Genomic DNA, 20453 nt, shown 5'->3' with positions numbered 1-20453 from the left:
GAAGTGTGGTAGACACCAAGTTGTTTCTGTTCAACTCTTTACCAAAGTCAATATGATAAAGTTACTATGTAATTACTTAATTAAAATAATCTAAAATTATTATAGTAAGTTTAATTCAAAACGCACGTCTTAAAATAACAGTAAGCAAACACCTTGCAAACAGGGACAGGCTACAACTAACGATCTCAATTGTCAAGTGAAAGCCTCTGAAAGGCTTTTTCTTCTTTGGTCCTGTGGAAGTATCATACTCTTGGTTACCAGATCAACACACAAACAAAGACCATAAGCTCCTTGAAAGTAGGGACCGTGTTTCGCTCATCGCCACCCCGCTCCCTGTAAATATCCAAGATGCCGTGATTTTCTAACATTCAGCATCTAGAGTAAGACTAAAGAATCCATCCATATCTCCAGGTCCTACAAAATCCAACCAAATCGTAAAGCCATCTTTTCAGGATCACCTAGTAACTGCACATCGGGCCTGAATAGAGCCTCACACTTTAAACACACGCTTTGTGCCTCAGGATGTCCTACCAGGCCCTTTAAGGTGGCTCTGGAACTCAAATCAGAGATCTCAAGCCCAAAGGTTCACTGAAGAATGGCTGTAAGTTTACAGAACAAGTCCTTTCTTTCCAGACATACACAAGGATACAAATGCTGATTCCCCCATTTGAGAAATATTCATGAAGCGCCATGGGTACACAAAGATGAATCAGACACAGCCCCTCTCCTCCAAGTCTTATAGGTAAGGTAAGTCACACACTTTTAAAAAATCCACACGACAACGTGGAACGTGGTAAATTTCCCTGGACTTGCCCACTCAGCAAGTCCTGGTCGGGAGACTGATGGCCAAGGCAAAGAACAATGTAGTTACCGAGTCCTCTTCCACATTATGCTGTAGTATTTGAAGCTGTAAATCGGACCAAGAGCAAAAATTTAAACTCCAACCATACAAACCACTACAGTCAGAACAGGCCCTTAGGAACTGGGGTGTGTGTGTGTGTGTATGTGTGTGTGTTCGGGGGTAATTAAAGATTAAAGAAAGCCCTTAGTAAATACCTTAATAGATTACTAATGTGAAAAGCTGGCCTCTTGTAACAGAACTTCAAAAGAAAATGGTCAAAAATGAAACATATATACCATCAGCAATCAGTTAAGCAACCTCAATCCACACTAGATTAACCTTCTGCCTGTGATTTCAAGCAACAAAACCCAGGAGACTCTAATGAACATGCCTGCTCAGGTTTACCCCATTAAGAGCAGTAAACATGATATAAATCCTTTGAAGCATTTTCAAACTGTCATTCTTATTTTCTTAAATCATTCTTTCTTTAAAAACAAAATCAAACAAACTGAAAAACTGCATGATGCTGTAAAGTGATTTCCAAATCTCTCAAATTATTGAGATTTCCTTATTACTTAAATGTTTCCAAGCATGCCTGAGTAAATATGTACTTTTCCAACTACCCTTTAATTACTAGATTGGTATTTAAAAGCAATGCTTTCATCTCACAATTCGAACTTTTCTAAATAGGTCATGCTGATAATAGTGGGGTCCATTTACAGACACTCCACTGGACTTACGGGCTTTAACAGAAACTAAACTTTAATAAACAAATCTGTTCTTCAGGTTCGACTATTTCCAAGAGCTTTGGAGGTCATGTGGCTGCACGTGTACCAGCAACCCTTGAGTTTGTTAAGTGCAAGTTCTGACGAACTTTAGTGGAGAGACTAAACTACTCTGCTTCTCCCCAAAGACAACTCTTCCCCATCTTTAGGCAACAAATAACATTTGCTGAATTAAAATAGCGCTTACAAAATTTAACTAGGAAAAAAACGCTAGACTGGGACGCCAAAAGAACATTTATGAGCTGAGGACTTCCGAGGCGAGACAGCAGCCCCCTGGCAAAAGCAAGGCCCCCGTGCACAGCACGGTTGGAGCTGAGGGTGGAAGGCGCACCCTGTGCTCACACGCACTCGCCGTTAGACATGAGGGAGGCGTCCAGCAGGGGCCTCTGTGTGGGCAGAGGGGTGAAGCGGGTCCCCGCACTGTCCTTCTGAGATCTCACAGCCAAGAGACAACCACAGAGGCCTGCCACGGCTCGCTCCGTTTTTTTCTTAGAACGCTCCAGGCTTTCCTAGTGTTACAATTTAGCTTCAAGACGAATCCCACTTCTCGCAAATGTTCTCTTTTTTTTTTTTTTTTTAAAAGGCATCGCACCTCCGCTGGGCCAGATGGGCTCATTTTCGAGGTGAAAGCTCTCCTGCAAGTGCGGAGACCAAAAGACAGCCACGTGCGGCAATAAAAAAAAGGAAGCAAGCGCGGCCTTCCGGTCAGGGCTCAAGCATGGCTCCCCCTACAGAGGGGCTGACCTCCCCGGACTGCGCCTGCAGGTTTGTGTTGGGCATCCGCAGCAGCCTCCAGGGCCTCCGCTAAGCCCGCCCATGTAAAACGCCCGCCATGTGTCCAAGGCCAACACAAACAGGCAGCCGAGGAGGGTAGGCTGGGAGGCCGGGACAGCTCGCGCCATAAGCACCCAGGGCGTGATCTGCATCGCCTGCGTGGCTGCCCAGCTCCGCTCCGCCCTCCTCGCCCTGAGGCGGCGCGCACACACACACATACACACGCGCGCGCGCGACCGCCCACACCTCCGCCGTGTTGCGCTCGCTGCACGTCTGCAGTGCGAAAGCCTGGGGCTGATGTCAGACAAAATTTTTTCTCTTACTTTACTTTGTTTTTAATTTCTTCCACTTCCACCCACCTCTCTAAAACTGGGGTCATTATGGGATCTGCAGAAACAAGAGAGACGAATGTAAGCATGCGTCCTCTTGGTAGAAGAAAAGCAGAGGGAGGAGTTGCTGGTCTCACACCCACACGCGCCCCTCTCTGCGGGAAGCGGAGACCCCAGAGCACAGGGACTACGGCATCTCCGGGGCTGAAAACTCGGGCAGATGGTAAAGAGAAGGGATTATTTTTTTAAATACCTGCAGAAAAATTCTGACAGTGTGGAGTCTGGAACATCCTACCAGCAGTTCAAGAACAGAAAGGGAGACGCAAGCAGCAGAAAAGGGGACTTGGCCCTCTAAGTGAAGTCCTTGGCCGGGTTCGAAGTCTGTAGGGCACACAGTCATCTGCACAAACGGGTAAGATTGGGAACACACAGGGAATTGCAGTTCTCCCCTTTTTCGTCTTTTGTTTTTAAGGAAAGGGTAAGTTCTAACCTCAAATGAAAAGTTTTTGTCTCTTATCTGTAATAAAAAGATTATGCAGTTTTTTTTTTAATGTGCTGTTGTTACAATAGTATCATAGGTTTGCTAAAAACAAATCTTCCCTAAGAAATGTTCTTTCTTTTTTTTTTGAATAAAGTAGCACACCAAACCACAGACAAATGTATCTTGCTTTTACCAATAATTTGACAGTCTCCACGAGGTCAAAACTGAAAAATTATGCATTAGGACATAAGTGACTTCAATATGTAACAGGTTCAAAAACATATCCAAAGTACAGCAGCTAACAAAGTCACCTTAACTTAGATCACTAATGGGGTTTTCTCCAGGACGTCTTGTATAATATTTCTATTAAACTTGGACGAGGAATGAGAAGATGTGATCATGTGTGGATGTCACAGGAATGGGAGGAGTAGGTAGTAGGTACCAAGGCAAGAGTCAATGAAAAAAAAGAGCACAAAACCATTAGGATAAAATGACAGTATGATGAAATAATCTTCACTTCTGCTCAAAAAAAAAAGAACAGAAAAAAAAAAAGTAAGAAGAGACTGGGAGAAAAAGCTGGCCAGGGTGGGGAAAAGAAATTAGCTAGAGGCAAAGCTCTACGTGATCCAAAGGCATGATGATGATACATCTACATATAAAAGGTCATAGAGTAACATTAAAACTTTTCGATAGAGGGAGATCATTATCACACGGGGCTCTGAATCGGGGTAACAAACTGAGAGTAAGCTGAGAAAACATCCAGACGAGGAGGACAAGTGTGGGGGGCAGGAGAGGAGGGGACGAAACCACCAGTGTGAACTCAGCCGCATGAGCTCAGCACGCTCCCAGTTTCCTCCTGGGACCATCCAAGAGCAACAAGAAAAATCAGAAACATCATTTTCAGCAAAACCGGCAGACAGACTTGAAAATATCTACGAGGACTTACTTCCAAGATCTCCAGTTGACGCAGGAGCCAAGGAAGAGAAAGCAAGAGAAACAAAGCAGAGAGATCCCAGCAGGAGCAAATCTCAACGGGCACCAAGCAAGAGCGGAGGATGTATGTACCACACGGACTTCTTACAGATGAAGGGCCTACGAGGAGGGGCAGACCGCTCCCCCTGCCTGCGGCGAGGTTCTGAGACAGTAGGGGGGTGCGGAGAAGCCCTTAGCCCCAGGACACCGGATCTGATGGCACTTTCAGAGAAAGGAACAGCTCCACTGTTTCCCTACAGCCTCGACTTCGGGACCATTTTTTTGCCAGTCGCTGATAGAAAGTTATCACCTTTCAGTTTTAAGCGTCATTTATCTTAGGAGTGAAAATGACCATCTTTATCTACTTTGTTAATAATAACAAAAGGAATCCCTATTCCTCATACCTTTAATGCCAGTAAAGGGCTACAAATCCTTTATGGCGCAAATATTCCCAAACCACTTCCTGGGGCCTTCGTTACCAGGCTGACAGAAAGGCGCTGGATCACCAAGAATCCAAATCAGTGGATTCTGTTCCCGCAAACGCCACCGTTGCAGGGCCCTGCTCCGTCTACCCTGATTAAGAGGTTAAAAAGGTGACTGTGAGGTTGAACTTCTACTGAGAAGCTGAACGTACAGGGCTAATTGAAGCCAGTGAAGTGCCACGTTCTCACTTGGCTGACAACCCTGATTCTCTAGCCTCTATTTAGCTGACGGAACAAACCGCTTTAAAACCTCAGTTCCGTTCCTTGAGCCATCGCTGGCCTAACCCCATAATCCTCACTCCCTATCGTGTCCAGCGCCTGGATGATGGACACCTATCTCACTGTCACGAGGCCTGAAAGCAGTTTCCAGGGCCTGTGTTAGAAAGGGGCTCCAGCTGACCCAGTCCTTGATCCTTCAAGTTATAAACCACCGAACTCCCCCGCGTCGCTGAGCTGAAGGAAGTACGGCCCAGGGTTAGAAAGGACCGTGGAGGATACTGCATAGAGAAGCAACTAGAAACAGCCAGAGCCTCAGAACTCGAGCGCTCTCGTGTACTAAGTCCACACGGTCCAGGTACAGCCTGAAACACCTCGGAACCACTCAAGGTTTCTGTTATGTTCAAAGAGCACCGAGTCTTAAAATACTAGAAGAGAGTTTGCAAGTAAACTGCAGAAAGTTACATAAACAGCAATGCCGCCCCTCCCACAGGGCAAGGCTGTGCCCTGTGTTTTCCTCCAAAGCGCTGGCCCAATACTTCCAGTCTCCTTAGACAGACAGACACACTGCTTTTCTAAACCAGGGCAAACTGTAAAGTTTCCGAATTCAGACTATAAACACACAAAACGAAGCAAAGATTCTCCCCACAAAATGTACCCTTAAGTAACTCGGGAAAAAGCATGTGTTGTCATTTAAACTAAACTCCACTGTACAGTATCAACACATGGCTTTACTGTTGTTTGGGGTTCTTTTTCTGGCATGAAGGATAAAGGTGAAACAATAAGATGTCTGAATTAAATGGAAACGAACTACTGTGAATGGGAAATCTGAAGCTGTGATATATATAGTAAAAGGCAATCAGGAAATGAAAAGACTCTTTTGAGCCCCAGGTGAAACATAGGGAAATAATGTCTTTGTGAATTAAAAATGAAAAAGCTGTGGGTAACCATATTACCAACGTCGATAGTATTAATGAATTAAACAAGCAGGTGGGGGGCTTCCCTGATGGCTCAGTGGTTAAGAATCCACCTGCCAGTGCAGGGGACACGGGTTCGAGCCCTGATCCGGGAAGATCCCACATGCCGCGGAGCAACTAAGCCTGTGCGCCACAACTACTGAGCCTGCGCTCTACAGCCCGCGAGCCACAACTACTGAGCCCACAAGCCACAACTACTGAAGCCCGCGCGCCTAGAGCCCGTTCTCCACAAAAAGAGAAGTCATCGCAATGAGAAGCCCGCGCACCGCAACAAAGAGCAACCCCCCGCTCGCCGCAGCTAGAGAAAGCCCGCCCTCAGCAACGAAGACCCAGTGCAGCCAAAAACAAAAACAAACAAACAAAAACAAAGAGCAGGTGGTACAAAATGTGTCCCCCGCCCCAACAAGTAACTAATCCCAGCACAACAGCTAGATTACAGAATAGCATTTGTATCATGCCCAATATAACTCTCTTCTTCATCCCTTCCTCTTAAATGTACCTGACGTTAAGGAATTCGTAGAAAAATGTTTTTCCTGTGTACATATGTTTTCAGAAAAATAGGTACACACCAGCTGGGACCCAGAGGCCAAGAGTGGAACGGAAACGAGGTCAAGGCCGAGCTGGCCAACTCAGACCAGAGCGTACACGGCCTCCGCGGGGCCGGGGCGATGCCACCTCTGGGCCCTGCATCCCGCGCAAATAGGACGAGTGACCGGGGGCAGCCCCGGAAGTTATACAGGAAGGGAACACATTTCTAGGCCTCCAGGAGTGCGGCGTCCTGCCCGTCAGCGCGCGAGCGCCCCTCCCCTCCCGAGGGGGCCTCGCTGGCCACGCCTGTGGGTGAAGAGCGAGAGGCCCGACCCGGGCGTCCGCCGCCCCACCTCTTCCAGCCGCCGCCTCTGCTCCTTCTGCTGCTCGATGCGCTTCTGCCTCTCCGCCAGCAGCTGCCGCTTGTACTCTTCCTGCTCCCGCAGCTGCTGCTCCTGCAGCAGCTGCTGCCTCCTCAGGGCCTCCGAGCGCTCCTTGTTCTCCTGCTGCAGCCTCAGGAAGTCCCGGCGGAGCGTCGACTCGCCGGGCACGTTGACGATGGAGCTGCAGGGAGAAGCGGGGCTCTCAGGGGTGCGGGCTACGCCGCCTCCACGCCCGTCCTCTTCCGAGCTCCTCCCACCCCGGGACCCAGCGAACTAACACACCCACGGGCACAAGGAGCCCACGGTTCAGCAGCGTCGCCCCTTCTCTCACCTGCCTCATAAATATCTTAAATCTCTGTCCTGGATGCTTGACAGGACAGCTCTACGTGGGATTCTCACATCAACTCAACTTGCGACGAAGAGCTGAAGCCACCTCCTTCCACCTGTCATCAGGCCCTCCGTGACCACCTTACGTCCCACCGGGAACAGCAGCGTACGTTCCGGGATCGCCCGGGCGGTAACGCCAGCGTCATCTCCAGCACTGGCCGTCCCCTCACCTCCTCCACGTGGCCCACCGTGCCTTGTCCGCTACCCCCTCCCACGCTCTCTACTTGCAGGGCCGGCAGCTGAGCCCAGGTGGGTCCCAAGGATGGGCCATCACACAGATAAAGTAGCGTCACTCCTAGGTGGTCTCCCGGCTGAGAGTCACTTCTCCACTTTCAAAACTCCCAGAACAAATGGCAAATCAATCTTCCTAAACTGCTGCTTCCGTTACATCGCGTCCCTAACCCAAAACAATTATATTGCTCCTGAAATCAGTTCAAATTACTCTAAAAATTTTAGTCTCAAATGGATTCAAATCTTTTATGTAACTATGGAGCTTTGTTCAATAAATTCTCTTCTCTCTTGATATGCTCTCTTCAAACGCCCATCCTCTGCACACAGGTCCCCACAGGTCTCTCGAGCCACTGTCCCTACCCTCCTTTTGTCTAGCTCGTCAGCTACGTGTAGCTGCAGCATGAACAGCTGGCAGGCAAGACCATTATTAAAGCTTTTAAATCCCCTCTTCCCTGATTAATGAGTCACTGTGACGTTCATGCTACCACATCTTCGAGCTTCTGCTTCACTATACCTCGGGGAGCCAGAGACGACCAAAACGACTACAGAATGGATCAGGACAGAACGCACCCCAACAGAGGCAATGAAATGCCGATGCCCACACTGGTGGGAAGAGCAAAACCAAGCAACCAACCAACCAACAGGTCTTGGGAAAGACTACAGTGTTTTCAAAGGGGGCCCTGCTGGCCCGTGAGCAGGAAATTGTGTGTGTGCAGGACTGCTTCATACGCTACAAGACGTTTTCCATCCACACCTGCTGGAGCAAGAAACGCCAGTGGCAAGCTCCCCTTCCCCAGGACCAGACACAACCTGCATGTTTCCAAATGACTGGGGGAAGGGGAAGCAACGCAGTCTCGGTAAAGAACCACCGGGTCAGAGGCTCCAGAGGTGGAGGATGTTTATAGGGGTCTTTGAAAGCACAGAAGAATGGAAGGTATTAAGGCACTTTCAAAGTAGCTGACGACTCCTCCACACTACATGGGCATCTCCTGCAGCCCCGGCACCACCAAGGACGACTCCTCCACACTACATGGGCATCTCCTGCAGCGCCGGCACCACCGAGGACCAGTGTCTCCATCAAGCAGGGACACGAGCAGCCCCGTCATTACCTGGGCTCCCCCTCCTGCTCAGGCACCTCCTCCTCCTCTTCCTCACTCCCGCTGTACTCGTACTCGGTTTCATCTGTAAAGAAAAGGACAGGATACACGAGTCAGTTCACGAGTCATGACACCGCGTGTACAGGTAAGCATCTCCGAGGGCACCACCACCAAATAAAAACCATCTGTTCTTTGAGAAAATAATAACGCGTGTGGAGAACTTGGGGGCAGGAGGAGCGTGACACCAATTCCCACCGTGAATGGTGGTCGTCCCCTGGGCCAGCCCTACTTCCCCCAGGAGAGCAGATTCTCTTGTATTCGAGACAGCCCCTTGTGGGATGCACGGCTAAGCGGGGGCAGGGCTGTGAGAGGGGCTCCAGAGCCCTTGACACATAAGAAAAGTGGTCCTGGAGCATCAGTAAATTCACAAAGTCCACTCTGATGCCAAAACTCGAAAGAAAGAGATGAACTGCCCAAACTAAGGCAGTAAGGAATATATTTGGTTACTTTTAGCACTCGGGGATTGCCCTGAACTTGCTCTTTTTAGTTTCTTCTTTGGCCTCGAACTTTGAGTGTCAAAAAAAATTCAGCAACGGGCTGCCTGTTATCCAGCGTCGTTCTGTAAAGTTACTGTTAAGAATTCACGGAACAGGAAGGTCAATGGGAGCCACAGGCCTCAGAGAGAAGAAGGTTTAGAGAAGACGGTGGTGAAGCCTGGCCTGCACGTTGCTGGGCAGGAGACACCGTTGAATCCAGGCAGGTGGACACAGAACACGTCAGGATAGGAAACCCAGACACTGGGGACCAAATGGAACCTTACGTAATTGGCAAAGCGAATGTTCATGTTGTGCAGTAAAGACAGAAAAGCAGTCAGGCCGACGGGGCCCAGGCCTGACCACACCACCCCCATAAAGTGTAGGAAGCCCTGGGGCTCTTGAGCAGAGAGGAACGGGACAACATATGGACGGTGATGTTCCCAACGGACGCTCTGAGCCCTGCCTGACGCAGACAGAACACAAGGTCCATAATGAAGTAGAAAAGCACAGCCACAAAGATGTGCCCCCGAGGAGGAGCAGGACGGCATCGAGTGCTGACTGGCCACAGCGCCCACTACCCAGTGTCAGCCGGGCAATACACTGCACAGCGCCGGTCCCCTGTGCTGGAGCCAAGCTGCCCCCTCGGCCCGTCCCTGGGTGCAGGGCAGAGACAGACCACTCAAGCCCCAGCCAGGTGGGCACGAACGCGGGTGGGAAAGGAATAACCTATTCTGGTTGGCAAAAACCTAAAAAAATGTTTTGTAAGATGAAAATAAAAACAGGTTTAATACCTTTCTCTCCTCTCTTCTTCCTGGTCCGGTCTATATGGTCCTTAAGCTGGATTCTAACCTGCCTTTCATTTGGCTGATCCCTTATAAAAGGATGTTTCAGAAGCTGCTCTGTGGAGGGCCGCTGCATGTAATTCTTCACCAGGCACCCTTCTATGAAACTAAAAAATTTCTTTGACCTAGAAGAGGAAGTAAAAAAGATCATCAAATTTCTACCACAAAGAGCAAAGCTCCAAAATATCAGTAACTTACAAGCTTGCAAACAGAGCAGGGCTTCAGAATTCACTGTGAACAACGCTGCAAAGGCACAGGGATAAAACAAGGAACAAAGCAGGGACCACGGGGCCCGGAGCGTCACTTAAACACGGTTTAGGAGTCACACCACACACAGGGGGCCTCGGAGGCAGCTGGAGTTACTGCTGCCTTCTGATCGTGTAATCACGGGGTGGAGGAGGCAAGGGGGTAAAGGGAGGTCTTTGCTAACGTGAAGACGGCAGAGGAGAGATGGCGCGATCCTCAAAGACGAGGACAGACACAGAGTAAGAGAGGGAGCCGAGTAAGTGACTCGGGGCTTGATCCTGTCACTGTGATGTTTCCATCAGTTTCAGACTGGTTTACGTATCAGTTCTCTGTGCTTAACGTTCAGAGGCAGAAATAATAGTGCTGAGGGGGGCAATGACCCTGCTGTTAACGTTCACCCCACCAGCCACTTTATTTTTGCCTGTTTCTCCATTTCTGGCTCACAGTGACCCCCTCCCTAGCCTTGGCTGACACACGCTCACCCACCCTGTCTTTCGAGACTCAGCTCAGACACCCTCCCATCGGTAAGCCTTTCCTGGCAACACTGCACCCCGCCCTCCCCAGGTCAGGAGCCTTTCCTTTGGGGTTGTCTGCATGTAACACACTGCACACTTCACATTTATGTTTCTGTCTCTCCTCCTGGTTTAAAATGGTACAGGTCAGGACTGGTTCCTACTTCTCCATTTGTCAGCAATGCCCAACTCTGAGCATGTAGACTACAATAGGTATGTAATAAATTTTTGTTGAATGAATGAGTTATTCAGTCTTTAAAAATGTGGTTGAGAAAATTAGTTCAGTCCTTTCCAGTTATTTCACTGCTTTTAAGAATCATTTGTATTGTCTTCTGTTTCTACTCAAACTTACTATTTTTGTTCAGTTCAACAAATATTTATGTGTCAACGACGTACATTTGTTTATGCTAGGCTCTGTAAGAGATACACATAGGAAGTAATGTATGTACACACAATAGCGGATGTATAATCAAACTGCGAGGAAGAAAAAAGAACTACTGCCGACAGTGGAGTGGGTCAGACATCAAGAAAAAGGAGGATTTCTGACATTCCAAAGATGGGAGAGAGAAGCCATTGCTCCAGAGTGACAGAAACCACATGAACAAGGTAGCAGAGTACTAGGGAAGAGTGAACTGTTTTCGGATACTAGTATGAAAAGTGGAAAAGGGTAAAAGAAATAGGTCAGGGTCAGCTCAGAGAAGGGCCCTAAAGTTGTGACTTTATTCTATGGTTAAGGAAGAATGCAGAAGATTCTACACAGCAGTGATGGAATGCTCTTAGCACAGAGATTCCCAAACCCCACTGCCCACAAAGATCATTTTGGGAGTTTATTAAAAATACAAATGCCTGGGTCACTCCTCAAACCTAAGAAACTAGAGACTTTGAGGTTGGAGCCCTAAGTTAAAAAATTCCGAAGGGATTCTCATGTGCCGTGTACAGATTAACATCTGAGAATCGATGATCTGCAACGTATTCTTGAAAGTCGATGACCAGGTTCTGCTGAAAGAGAGTTCACTAATCATCTTTTAAAGGCCGCTTCTCCAAAAAGAGTCGTGGAAATTTACATCTGGCGGACAGAAAGACAGCAACCGTAAAGGAAGAAGGACTTGACGTTTGTAACCCTCTCCCCGCTCAGAACACCGGGGCAAAATGAGGCAGTGACATAAACTGCTGAGAATGCATCTGATCAAGCGCAGTTAGAGGAAGTGTGGTGGAAGAGCACAGGCAGGATCTACTGTCATCTACATCCGTCTCTTTATCTCACTGTACTATACACACGCGGTTAACGCAAACCTGCAAGTCATGGACAGAACAATCAGAGTGGGGGCCGACTGACAAAACTGTGAAATACCCTGAAGGTGGAGCATCAGCTCGCTTTAATAAAATCTGACAGAGAAAAAGAAAGGGGAACGTGAGCGTCGTTCAGTTCAGCATGAGCCGGATGAAGTGGTACCCAGCCCCGCAGCTTACTCCTTGGCGACATCTACTGTCCACATTTGGTTTCCCAGGGCTGGCCACCCATGGACGCCCCCGGTTATCATGTTCTAACACAGGAGACCAACCGGGGCTAAATCGTTGCAACCGTCCCGCCTTAAAGAACCTCGCCAAGAACTGGTAAGTGGAACCAGACGACCTCAGTTCCCCAGAGCTGACTGTGGTGAAAGACGGGATAAAGGAGGAAACCCTGCCAGCAGACAAAGGTGGGGAAAGGATGGTGAAACGTATTGGGGAAAGGATGCGGAGGGCAGGGAGGAGCAGGAAAGAAACGAGTGACGATACACGTGCGTGTCTACACCCACGGATGGGAGAGAGGCTCTAGAACGACCCAACAGCCGGAAGACCGAGTCCAGGACAGAAGGAGGCTGAAATGGAGCTCTCTGGCCTATTTCAGAATCAGAATCAAGAACCTAAGAGGAGACAACACTACCTGGAAAACTATGAGAACAGTTTCAGAAAGGAAAAAAAAACCCACAGTAGGTAAGACAGAGAGCAGAGCCCAGGAAACAGGAACAGCAAAGGAGGGAGGGCCCGAGTGCATAAGAGCCTGAGTGCAGACAGAAACCGACAGGAAAGGACTCAGAGGAACCCTCGGGAGGAAACAAGTGGGCAGAATGCTCCAGCGAGAAAACAAAGCACTGCCCTTTCCCTCCGAGATTTTAAAACTACACCAAACCAGCGTCACCCCGCACCGCTGCGCTTCTTAACGCTTTCCTGCACGGAGGTCGTCACCATCTCCCTCCCCGGGATCAATTCTGTTTAGCAGATGCACAAGGAGGGAGAAGGAAGGGGGCGGCCCAGGGAGAGGACCCCTCCTCCAATGCACGCTGCTGGGACGACAGGGGCCCATCTGACTTCAAAGTGCTGCAATAACCACGGCAAACCCTTCCATGGATTTTAAGATACTACTTCAACTGAGGAACTACAAGTCAACACAGCTTTGCTTCTTCACGTAAAGATGTTTAGAAATATATGACACTGAGAGGTAGGTTTAGGTATTAAAACGGAACCTTCTTCTTTAACGTGTTGGTGTTTCATAGGGTCGCTTGTCACTATTGTATCATTCAGGGACAACTGATCAAGAAAAAGAAACATTAAAAAATAAAGCGATACAACACTTTTTAACTGGTGTTTTGGGGCACTGGCTCGTGTGTTCTTTTGGACTCAGAACGGCCAGAATTCTGCCTTGAAGTCAAACTAGAAAAAGGAACAATTTTTTTTTTTAAAAAAAGGAAAAAGACAGCAACAACAGAGCACACACAGCTTACCATTTTTTGGACTTCAGCCGGGGAGGAGGGTTTCTGGGGATGAGAAACAGCGCTCTCATGGGGTGCATGTCACAGAGAGCTGGGGAGAGGAGAGGGCGTGTCAGTACGTGCTCAGGTCACTCATTCTTGATCTCTAGGGGCGCACGCTCTGCCCAGCGTCCGATCGGCATGCTTTACGTCAGGCAGTCCGCACATCTAGTTATACAGCTGAGGGCGTACCCTGAATCCCCCACTTAAACACAGCAAAATATGAGGAGGACAAGCGCGACGAGAAGAACATACAGTTTCAAGCAGACATTGGAAAGTTTTCATAAATCAAAGATAAATATTGATTCAACGTCCTAAAGGAGTTAACAGCTTAAGTTTCTACACCACCTCTCAGATGACAATGAGATAACTTTATTTTCCTAGGGTTGTTGTGAGGATTAAATTAGACTCGGTCGTAAAGGCCTTCACACAACGCCTGGAACACAGGCGCGTTAAGCCCTCCAGGAACGCTCGCTGCTGATTGTTAGAGCGAGTGTGCCTATGGAAGAGCAAAAATGGGGGCCAGATGGGACTGTTTAATTCTGTGCAATGACTGCCTCTTCTCCGATCACTTGCCCAACGAAGGCATGTTAGGTGCACGTGTACACACGAGTATGTCACATCAGGTATTTCTGAGGGTTTATTTACCTTCACGAGACTCTTACAAGGCAGCTGGGAAATGGGGGCCAAAGAAAAGGAGGGTACTGTTCCTGCCGTGAAAGAGAACCGAGACAAAGGGCCAGGCAGTCCTTCCCCGTCTCGGTTAAGGGAGCACGTGGTGATCAAGACAGACGGCCGCTTCTGCAGTGCAAACTAATCCTTAGCTGTGGGCAATCTTTTATCATTCATTCAACAAATATTTATTCAGCAGCGACTATGTATCAGGAAGTTATACATTCTTTGTATACACTTCTTTTAAAGGGGGATGAGCAGAAAATGCTGTTTTTCCCTTTGCTCTCTGAAATTCTACCCTGTTCCTGATTAAAAATCAATGTCATGAAGTTGTCATTGATTTAATCCAAAGCAGAAGCAAAATTTCACGTAGATAATACTGGAAAAAGTTATTCCACAGATAAAAGGCTGTGCCTCTATTTGTAAAGTTAAAACATAAGTAATACTGAAATTTCCTGTGGTAGGACCAGTTTCACTGAATATTAAGTTCAAACTGTAAAAGGAAAAATTACTGTGTATTATCTGACATCAGAATAATTTCAGGTCACACGTCTGATTACAACTTAAATAAAAGATGACGTAGCCCACGGACCTCAGGGAGTTCTTCAAAAGGACTAATGCATGCCAAGAATTCCTTTCACATCGAAAACTCCACTGTATTTATGATTCCTCCATCTGAACGCCCCATGAGGAACAGTTTCATCCATGCAGCCACTCTCTTTGAAGCCTTGAGACTAGGTTTAAGTTACACAGAACTGGGCTAAAAAGGAACGCAAGCTACTTACGGGGAGCGCCTTCTGCCATCTCAATGGCTGTGATGCCGCAGGACCACAGGTCACTCTGCAAACAAAGCGGTATGTCAGGACACTGTCCTTGCTGTGAGGCCACCAACTCCCCACTGCTGATCATTCACACAAATGACGCACTTGCATTCTTTGGGGTACGAACCAAAAGGAAGTTCGCCAGGAAATTAAAAGCACAAACACATCTGGAAGAACACCTTCCAAAAGAATGAATGAAAGATGCAATAAAGATAACACTGACTGTTAATTAGAACTGCTCGTATCTATGATTGAACTAAGGTGGGTCCCCATTACATCTTCTCCCTACCCGCCCACCGCGGGCTCTGCAGTTCATCATTTCTTCACTTCTTTCCAAGCATTTGATGATTTAGACTCCCAGCCTAGACAGATGTTTACTCTTATGTTTTATGACAATATCTCAAACTTAACTATGATGTTAAACGTTTAAAGGCTAGAAAGTACTCTTTATGAAAGGTCCTCAGAAGAATTAATAAAATCCACCCTTGCTCACTAAACGGAATCATGCTGCCACGTCTCTCCACTCTTCCTTCAAACTTAGTCAGGGGTGTGAGATAAGTTAAGTGCATGCAGTCTTTTCCTTCTGATTCCCCAAAATATTAATTTTAAAATTTGAATTTTACTTTTTTTTTTTTTTTTTTTTTTTTGGGCTACGCCATGCGGCTTGCAGGATCTTAGTTCCCCCACCAGGGATCAAACCCGTGCCCCCTGCAGTGGAACCGTGGAGTCCTAACCACTGGACCACCAGGGAATTCCCTAAAATTTGAATTTTAACTTTATCCCCTACTCAAATACAAGTTCCATGGGGACAGGTATTTTTGTCTGTGTTATTCACCTTTGTAGCCCCAGAATTGTGACTACCATGTGGTAGGCATTCAATATACACTGGATGACAGATGAGGTTTTATCAGCTAATTTCTTAAAATCCAAACAAGATTTTCTAAAAGCAGATAACAGACGGTTTTTCATCATTAGCCTTCTTTTGTTCGGACACTGTCCTAATAAAGAAATTACTTAAAGTTTATCAGTTGAAGGGTTTTCCTAAATAACCTGTAACTATGCTATGGAGCTCAAGCACATATGTTTTATTACAGGAATAAAGATAGGCCCATGAACTGCTCCCTTATTTTTACGGAGTTTTCTATACCCTCAGGTACAAAGAGCAATTCACCACCTTAACCAGAAACTAATATGGGCAGCATCAGTGGCGGGACCACCAGGCGTTCACGCTCCCTGGGGTGATGCAAACAGACCACACCCATCTCCTCTCAGGGGATCCTGCTGAGGCTTTTCTCGATACTAACGGAGCCTCTCCAGTTTATAGAAAACAAGGTAAATGACATTACAGAGACTGGAAAGGTGAAATTCAGAAACGGTAAGATAAATCTAAAGGGTGGAACACTGCCTCTTCAGCAAGTTGGTGTCATGCAGAAAGCGGGAGTTGGGGGAGAGGGTGTGATATTCTTCATTGAAAGATACTCAACCACCAGACAACCAAATACAACGTCTTGTCCTATATTGAATACTGGTTTGGACAAACCAGGTGTAGATGAGCTGGGTCTAATTATGGACTCTGCATTAAGGAATTATTTTTAATTAGGTATGATAATATTTTGGATGCGTTAGAAATGCTTTCAAATTTTAGAGATACATGATGACATAACAAAGAGTGAAAACTCCTGAAGTCTATAATCTATTTGAAAATATTTTAGCGTATAAAAACATAAAATAAATATTCCTCTCCACCATAGGCTTACATTGAGTTCCAGTAGTTGGGTATTTGTAATAAATACTAAATACATCGGCGCGCTGTAAGATAGGAACTCAATTGTGAGTATCATTAACAGGTACATCAACCACTCTGATGACTCATTTACTTAAGGCAACAGAATTTTTAAGCAGTTTTTACAAACATATTCAACCTGAGTCTGATGATCAAATATGGGTTTTACATCAGGATCAAAAAGTGCATTATTGATACAAGTCCCTAGAGGTCACTCTAATAGTCTGCATATATTTGTGACCAAAGCAAAGCTGCAAAGCTCTTTAACAACACTCTAAAATTTCACACAGATGAAGCTATTGCTGTATATTCTGACAGTATTTTTAAAATCATAAATATGATTATAATATACTCTTCAAGTTAGAAAGAATAGCAAACAGGGCAGAAGCACTGAATTTACTCAGGACAAAAAAATTTCTACCAACAACGGAGTGACACACAGCCCCACCCCACCTTGAAAGCGGCATCGTACTTAGTAACAGAACAGGGGTGATGCAGAATGGACCAAAAAAAAAAAAAAAAAAAAAAAGCCTCAAAATACTGTCGCGGCAGACGTGCCCCTGCAGCAGGGGTCCACGTGGTCCACAGTGAAGCAGCAGGGAGGGGGACTGGCCGCGGAGCCCCACCCGCAGGAAGGCAGGGCCGGCGCCTCACCCTGTAATCATAGGTGGCGTCGGGGTTCTCGTCACAGGCGATGACCTCGGGAGCCATCCAGTACGGGGTGCCTATGAAGGTGTTTCTCCTCCCCACGGTTCTGTCCAGCTGAGCACTCACGCCGAAATCCACTATGGCAGGAAGAGGAAGGAGGGGAAGTAGAACACAATCAACAAAGCGGTCAACGGCAAGGTGAAGAACGTGAGGATCAGAGGTCTTCAGAGCAAACCAAACAGAAACACTGCACACACTGCAACCTCCCACCAACAGGGGTAAGGAGCACCCTCTCCAGGGCCAAGCCACCAAGACAGCAAGACGCCCAAGCAGCCTGGGAGCTCCCGGGGAAGCTGGGCCCGCCACCACCCTGGGCATCCCAACAGCGACCACCAGAGGGACTTCCGGATGAGCCAGGAGCACGGGGGAAGGGAGCCAGGAGCCAGGCTAAGCAATAAGCCCAGCTCCCACGTCTTAGATAAGACAGAAGGAGAAACGGGGGTAACGTTTTCAGCTAACTGCACTCGGGCAGGGTATTAGATCACGTGGCACGCCCATCACATACCAAGCTTCACCTCTGCGTTCTCGGTCAGCAATACATTCTGGCCCTTGATGTCCCGGTGAATCACATGATGGATGTGGAGATGCGCCAGTCCCTGAGCAGGAAAGACAGGTCTGGATTTAGTTCTCTGTCGCTCTAAGTGAATAGCCCAGAACACACCCTTTATAATAAAGTGTGCACACAGGCCAAAAGTTTCTGTGAACATACGATTCAACCTCAGTGCATTTCCAGCAAGACATCACCAATGACACCACACAGAGAGAAGCACCCCCAATCCCAATGGGTCAGGGCCGGGGGGGAGGGGCAGGGTTACCACCTTCTAGCTGCTCCCCAACGGCACGCTTTCGATGACCATCTGCAGTGTCTCTGCTGTCATTTGTGCTATTTGTGTACAGGGTGGTTCCTTTCCCACGCTGCACGCCTATCTTGCAATGGGTGACCCTGGGGGTAGATCTGAACTACACGCATCCCAGGGGAAAAGCAAAGGGCGAGAGTGGGCTTTAAGGTTTGGCCCTTGAATCCAGCCTGGTTTTCCCACCAAAGAGCGACAAACTGCTAGCTACTGATCGACCCGACCTCCACCCCACGTGCAAAACAATTCTGCCATCAAGAGAGCTTTATGTTCAAATCAAGTATCTTTCTTTCCCAAGGAAGTAAATCCTACTGGGCATACAGCACTTTTTGATGACCTCGTATCTGGAACGAAGCCCAGAGCATGCCTCTGATGAGAGGTGGTGGGAGAACAAAAATCCAGTTTTCATCCAAATATGGTCAGAAAGACCAAAAGGCATCATTCTCACAACCATTTACTTGTCCTGACTTTAGCTAGAGAAGCCAAATCTAGAGCCTGCCTCCATAAGCTACAAGCAACCTATTAACTCCAAAACGTCTCAATCCAAAAATGGGTAGATTAGAAGTAACGATTCATTTGATTTGTCCTGTTTAACTTCTTTGTGGGGTTTTATTGTCATCATTACTTTGTAGGATATGAATTAAACGTAACAGCTGCCCTAGAACATTAATTTTACTAACATAGGGGGTTTCTAAAATCATTTACCAGTCTGCCTGTGAAACAGAAGAGAGCTTATGTGATGGCTCTGTGTATTTTTCCAGCACACAGGATGTGCAGTGTTATACCACAAAGCACCAACTAGGGGGAAAAGCACTAAAAATATACGGTATCTTCATGGTATCGTCAGGAAGAAACTCCCTCCTTTCAGCCTGGTGTACCTCTGAACAGCGGAAGAAGAGATGAAAAACTGCAGCTTCCCTCTTTTGTAATTCCTACTTTTATTACTTCAGTTCATTTTTTATTCTCTTAATGTTCACAAACCCCCCTTCTTACACTTTTCCAGAATTATCTTAGCAGCAGACGTTAAGTACCACATCTTCTCAGACGAACGCGGCCTGCCTGCACTCTGGCTCCTGTCGAGCAATCCCCCTGTCCTAGGGCTGCGGGTGCCGCCTCTGGGAGGGCCCGCTGCTGGTGTGTCTGCCAGCTCGTACAGCGCGCGAGCCCGAGCCGCGAGGATCTGCACAGCGGACACGGTCTTCCCGAATGAAGGACCTGGGAGGGAGGGCGCGTTCCACCGCCCCTGCCACGGTGAGCCGCAGTCCTTCCTCTTCAGCAGAGACGGCAAGTCCAGTACACAGGCAGCGTCCGTCCAAGAGCAAATGAATCAAGGTCCACAACTCAGAAACACGGTCCCGTAAGTCCGTCGCATTCACAGGATGAAGCAGCAGTCAAAGGCCGTCTTCGGTGCTGGTTGGGAGAGGCTGTAACTGCCCACGCTCAGGATGATCTATGCTGGTTTCTATGAAAACGCGAGGCTGCCGTGTGGATGGTGACCATGGAAACGGGCCGGAAGGAACACGCGGCTTCGTGCCTCGAGGCTCTCGGTGGGCCCGGGAGAGCTTTTCTGCTGCTGTCCGAGGCCCGCGTGCCCACAACTCTCAACCTGCTGAGATCTTCACTCCGCAGCAACTGACTCTACCGTCCACCAAGGAATGAGGACGTCTGTCACCACAGAAATCAGCCCCTGGCGTGCCTCTGGGACGCCCTGCTTTCCTTCCCCATGAGCGGCCTTCTCACCACCCTGCTCTCTCTTTCCCAACACTGACTCTCGTGACCCGTGACGAACACACATGAGTACATGACACTGACTCTTGCAGAAGCTTTTGTTTGAGGTTAGTCCATTTAGACGTTCATTGTAGGAAAAATTCCCATCCTAGATGAAGTGACGTGAAGGAAACTCTCGTTTCAGGTGCCCACGGGGGCGGAAAACATCTGCTGCATCTTGAAAAGATGTTAATTGAGCTACTATGTTCGGCTTGATCTGGGGCCTCAAGCAACCTGGGCTTCTTTCAAAAAATGCTGTCTTGAGTTCAATGGTGGAAAAACAGTTGTGTACACTTAGTTACCTACCCACATGTTACATTAACTGATTCCTGACACTAAAACTCATTTACTTCTCATAATAATGGTACTTCCTTCATAGGACTGGGACCTAAACTTTACATATGAAGAAAGTAAGTCTGGAAAGTGGAGTAACTTGG

At 47.6% G+C, this 20453-nt stretch overlaps 1 protein-coding gene across 49 annotated transcripts in view; it reads right to left on the bottom strand.

Annotated features, from left to right (window-relative positions):
• MAP4K4 (mitogen-activated protein kinase kinase kinase kinase 4) overlaps positions 1-20453 on the bottom strand; it is a 171120-nt gene that overhangs the window by 36668 nt on the left and 113999 nt on the right. For all 49 annotated transcript variants that reach the window (XM_068564415.1, XM_068564417.1, XM_068564418.1 and 46 more), the window contains 7 exons: positions 17901-17991; positions 17342-17472; positions 14869-14923; positions 13385-13463; positions 9811-9986; positions 8496-8568; positions 6739-6949 (listed from right to left, as the gene is read on the bottom strand). In XM_068564415.1, coding sequence (XP_068420516.1) covers positions 6739-6949; positions 8496-8568; positions 9811-9986; positions 13385-13463; positions 14869-14923; positions 17342-17472; positions 17901-17991 — 816 coding nt within the window. The remainder of the gene's footprint in view (positions 1-6738; positions 6950-8495; positions 8569-9810; positions 9987-13384; positions 13464-14868; positions 14924-17341; positions 17473-17900; positions 17992-20453) is intronic.

The sequence above is a fragment of the Eschrichtius robustus genome, chromosome 15 (genome assembly GCF_028021215.1).
Source record: "Eschrichtius robustus isolate mEscRob2 chromosome 15, mEscRob2.pri, whole genome shotgun sequence".
Taxonomy (NCBI): domain Eukaryota; kingdom Metazoa; phylum Chordata; class Mammalia; order Artiodactyla; family Eschrichtiidae; genus Eschrichtius; species Eschrichtius robustus.
The sequence above is the reverse complement of the archived record's forward strand: the minus strand, read 5'-3'. Positions and strand labels throughout refer to the sequence as shown.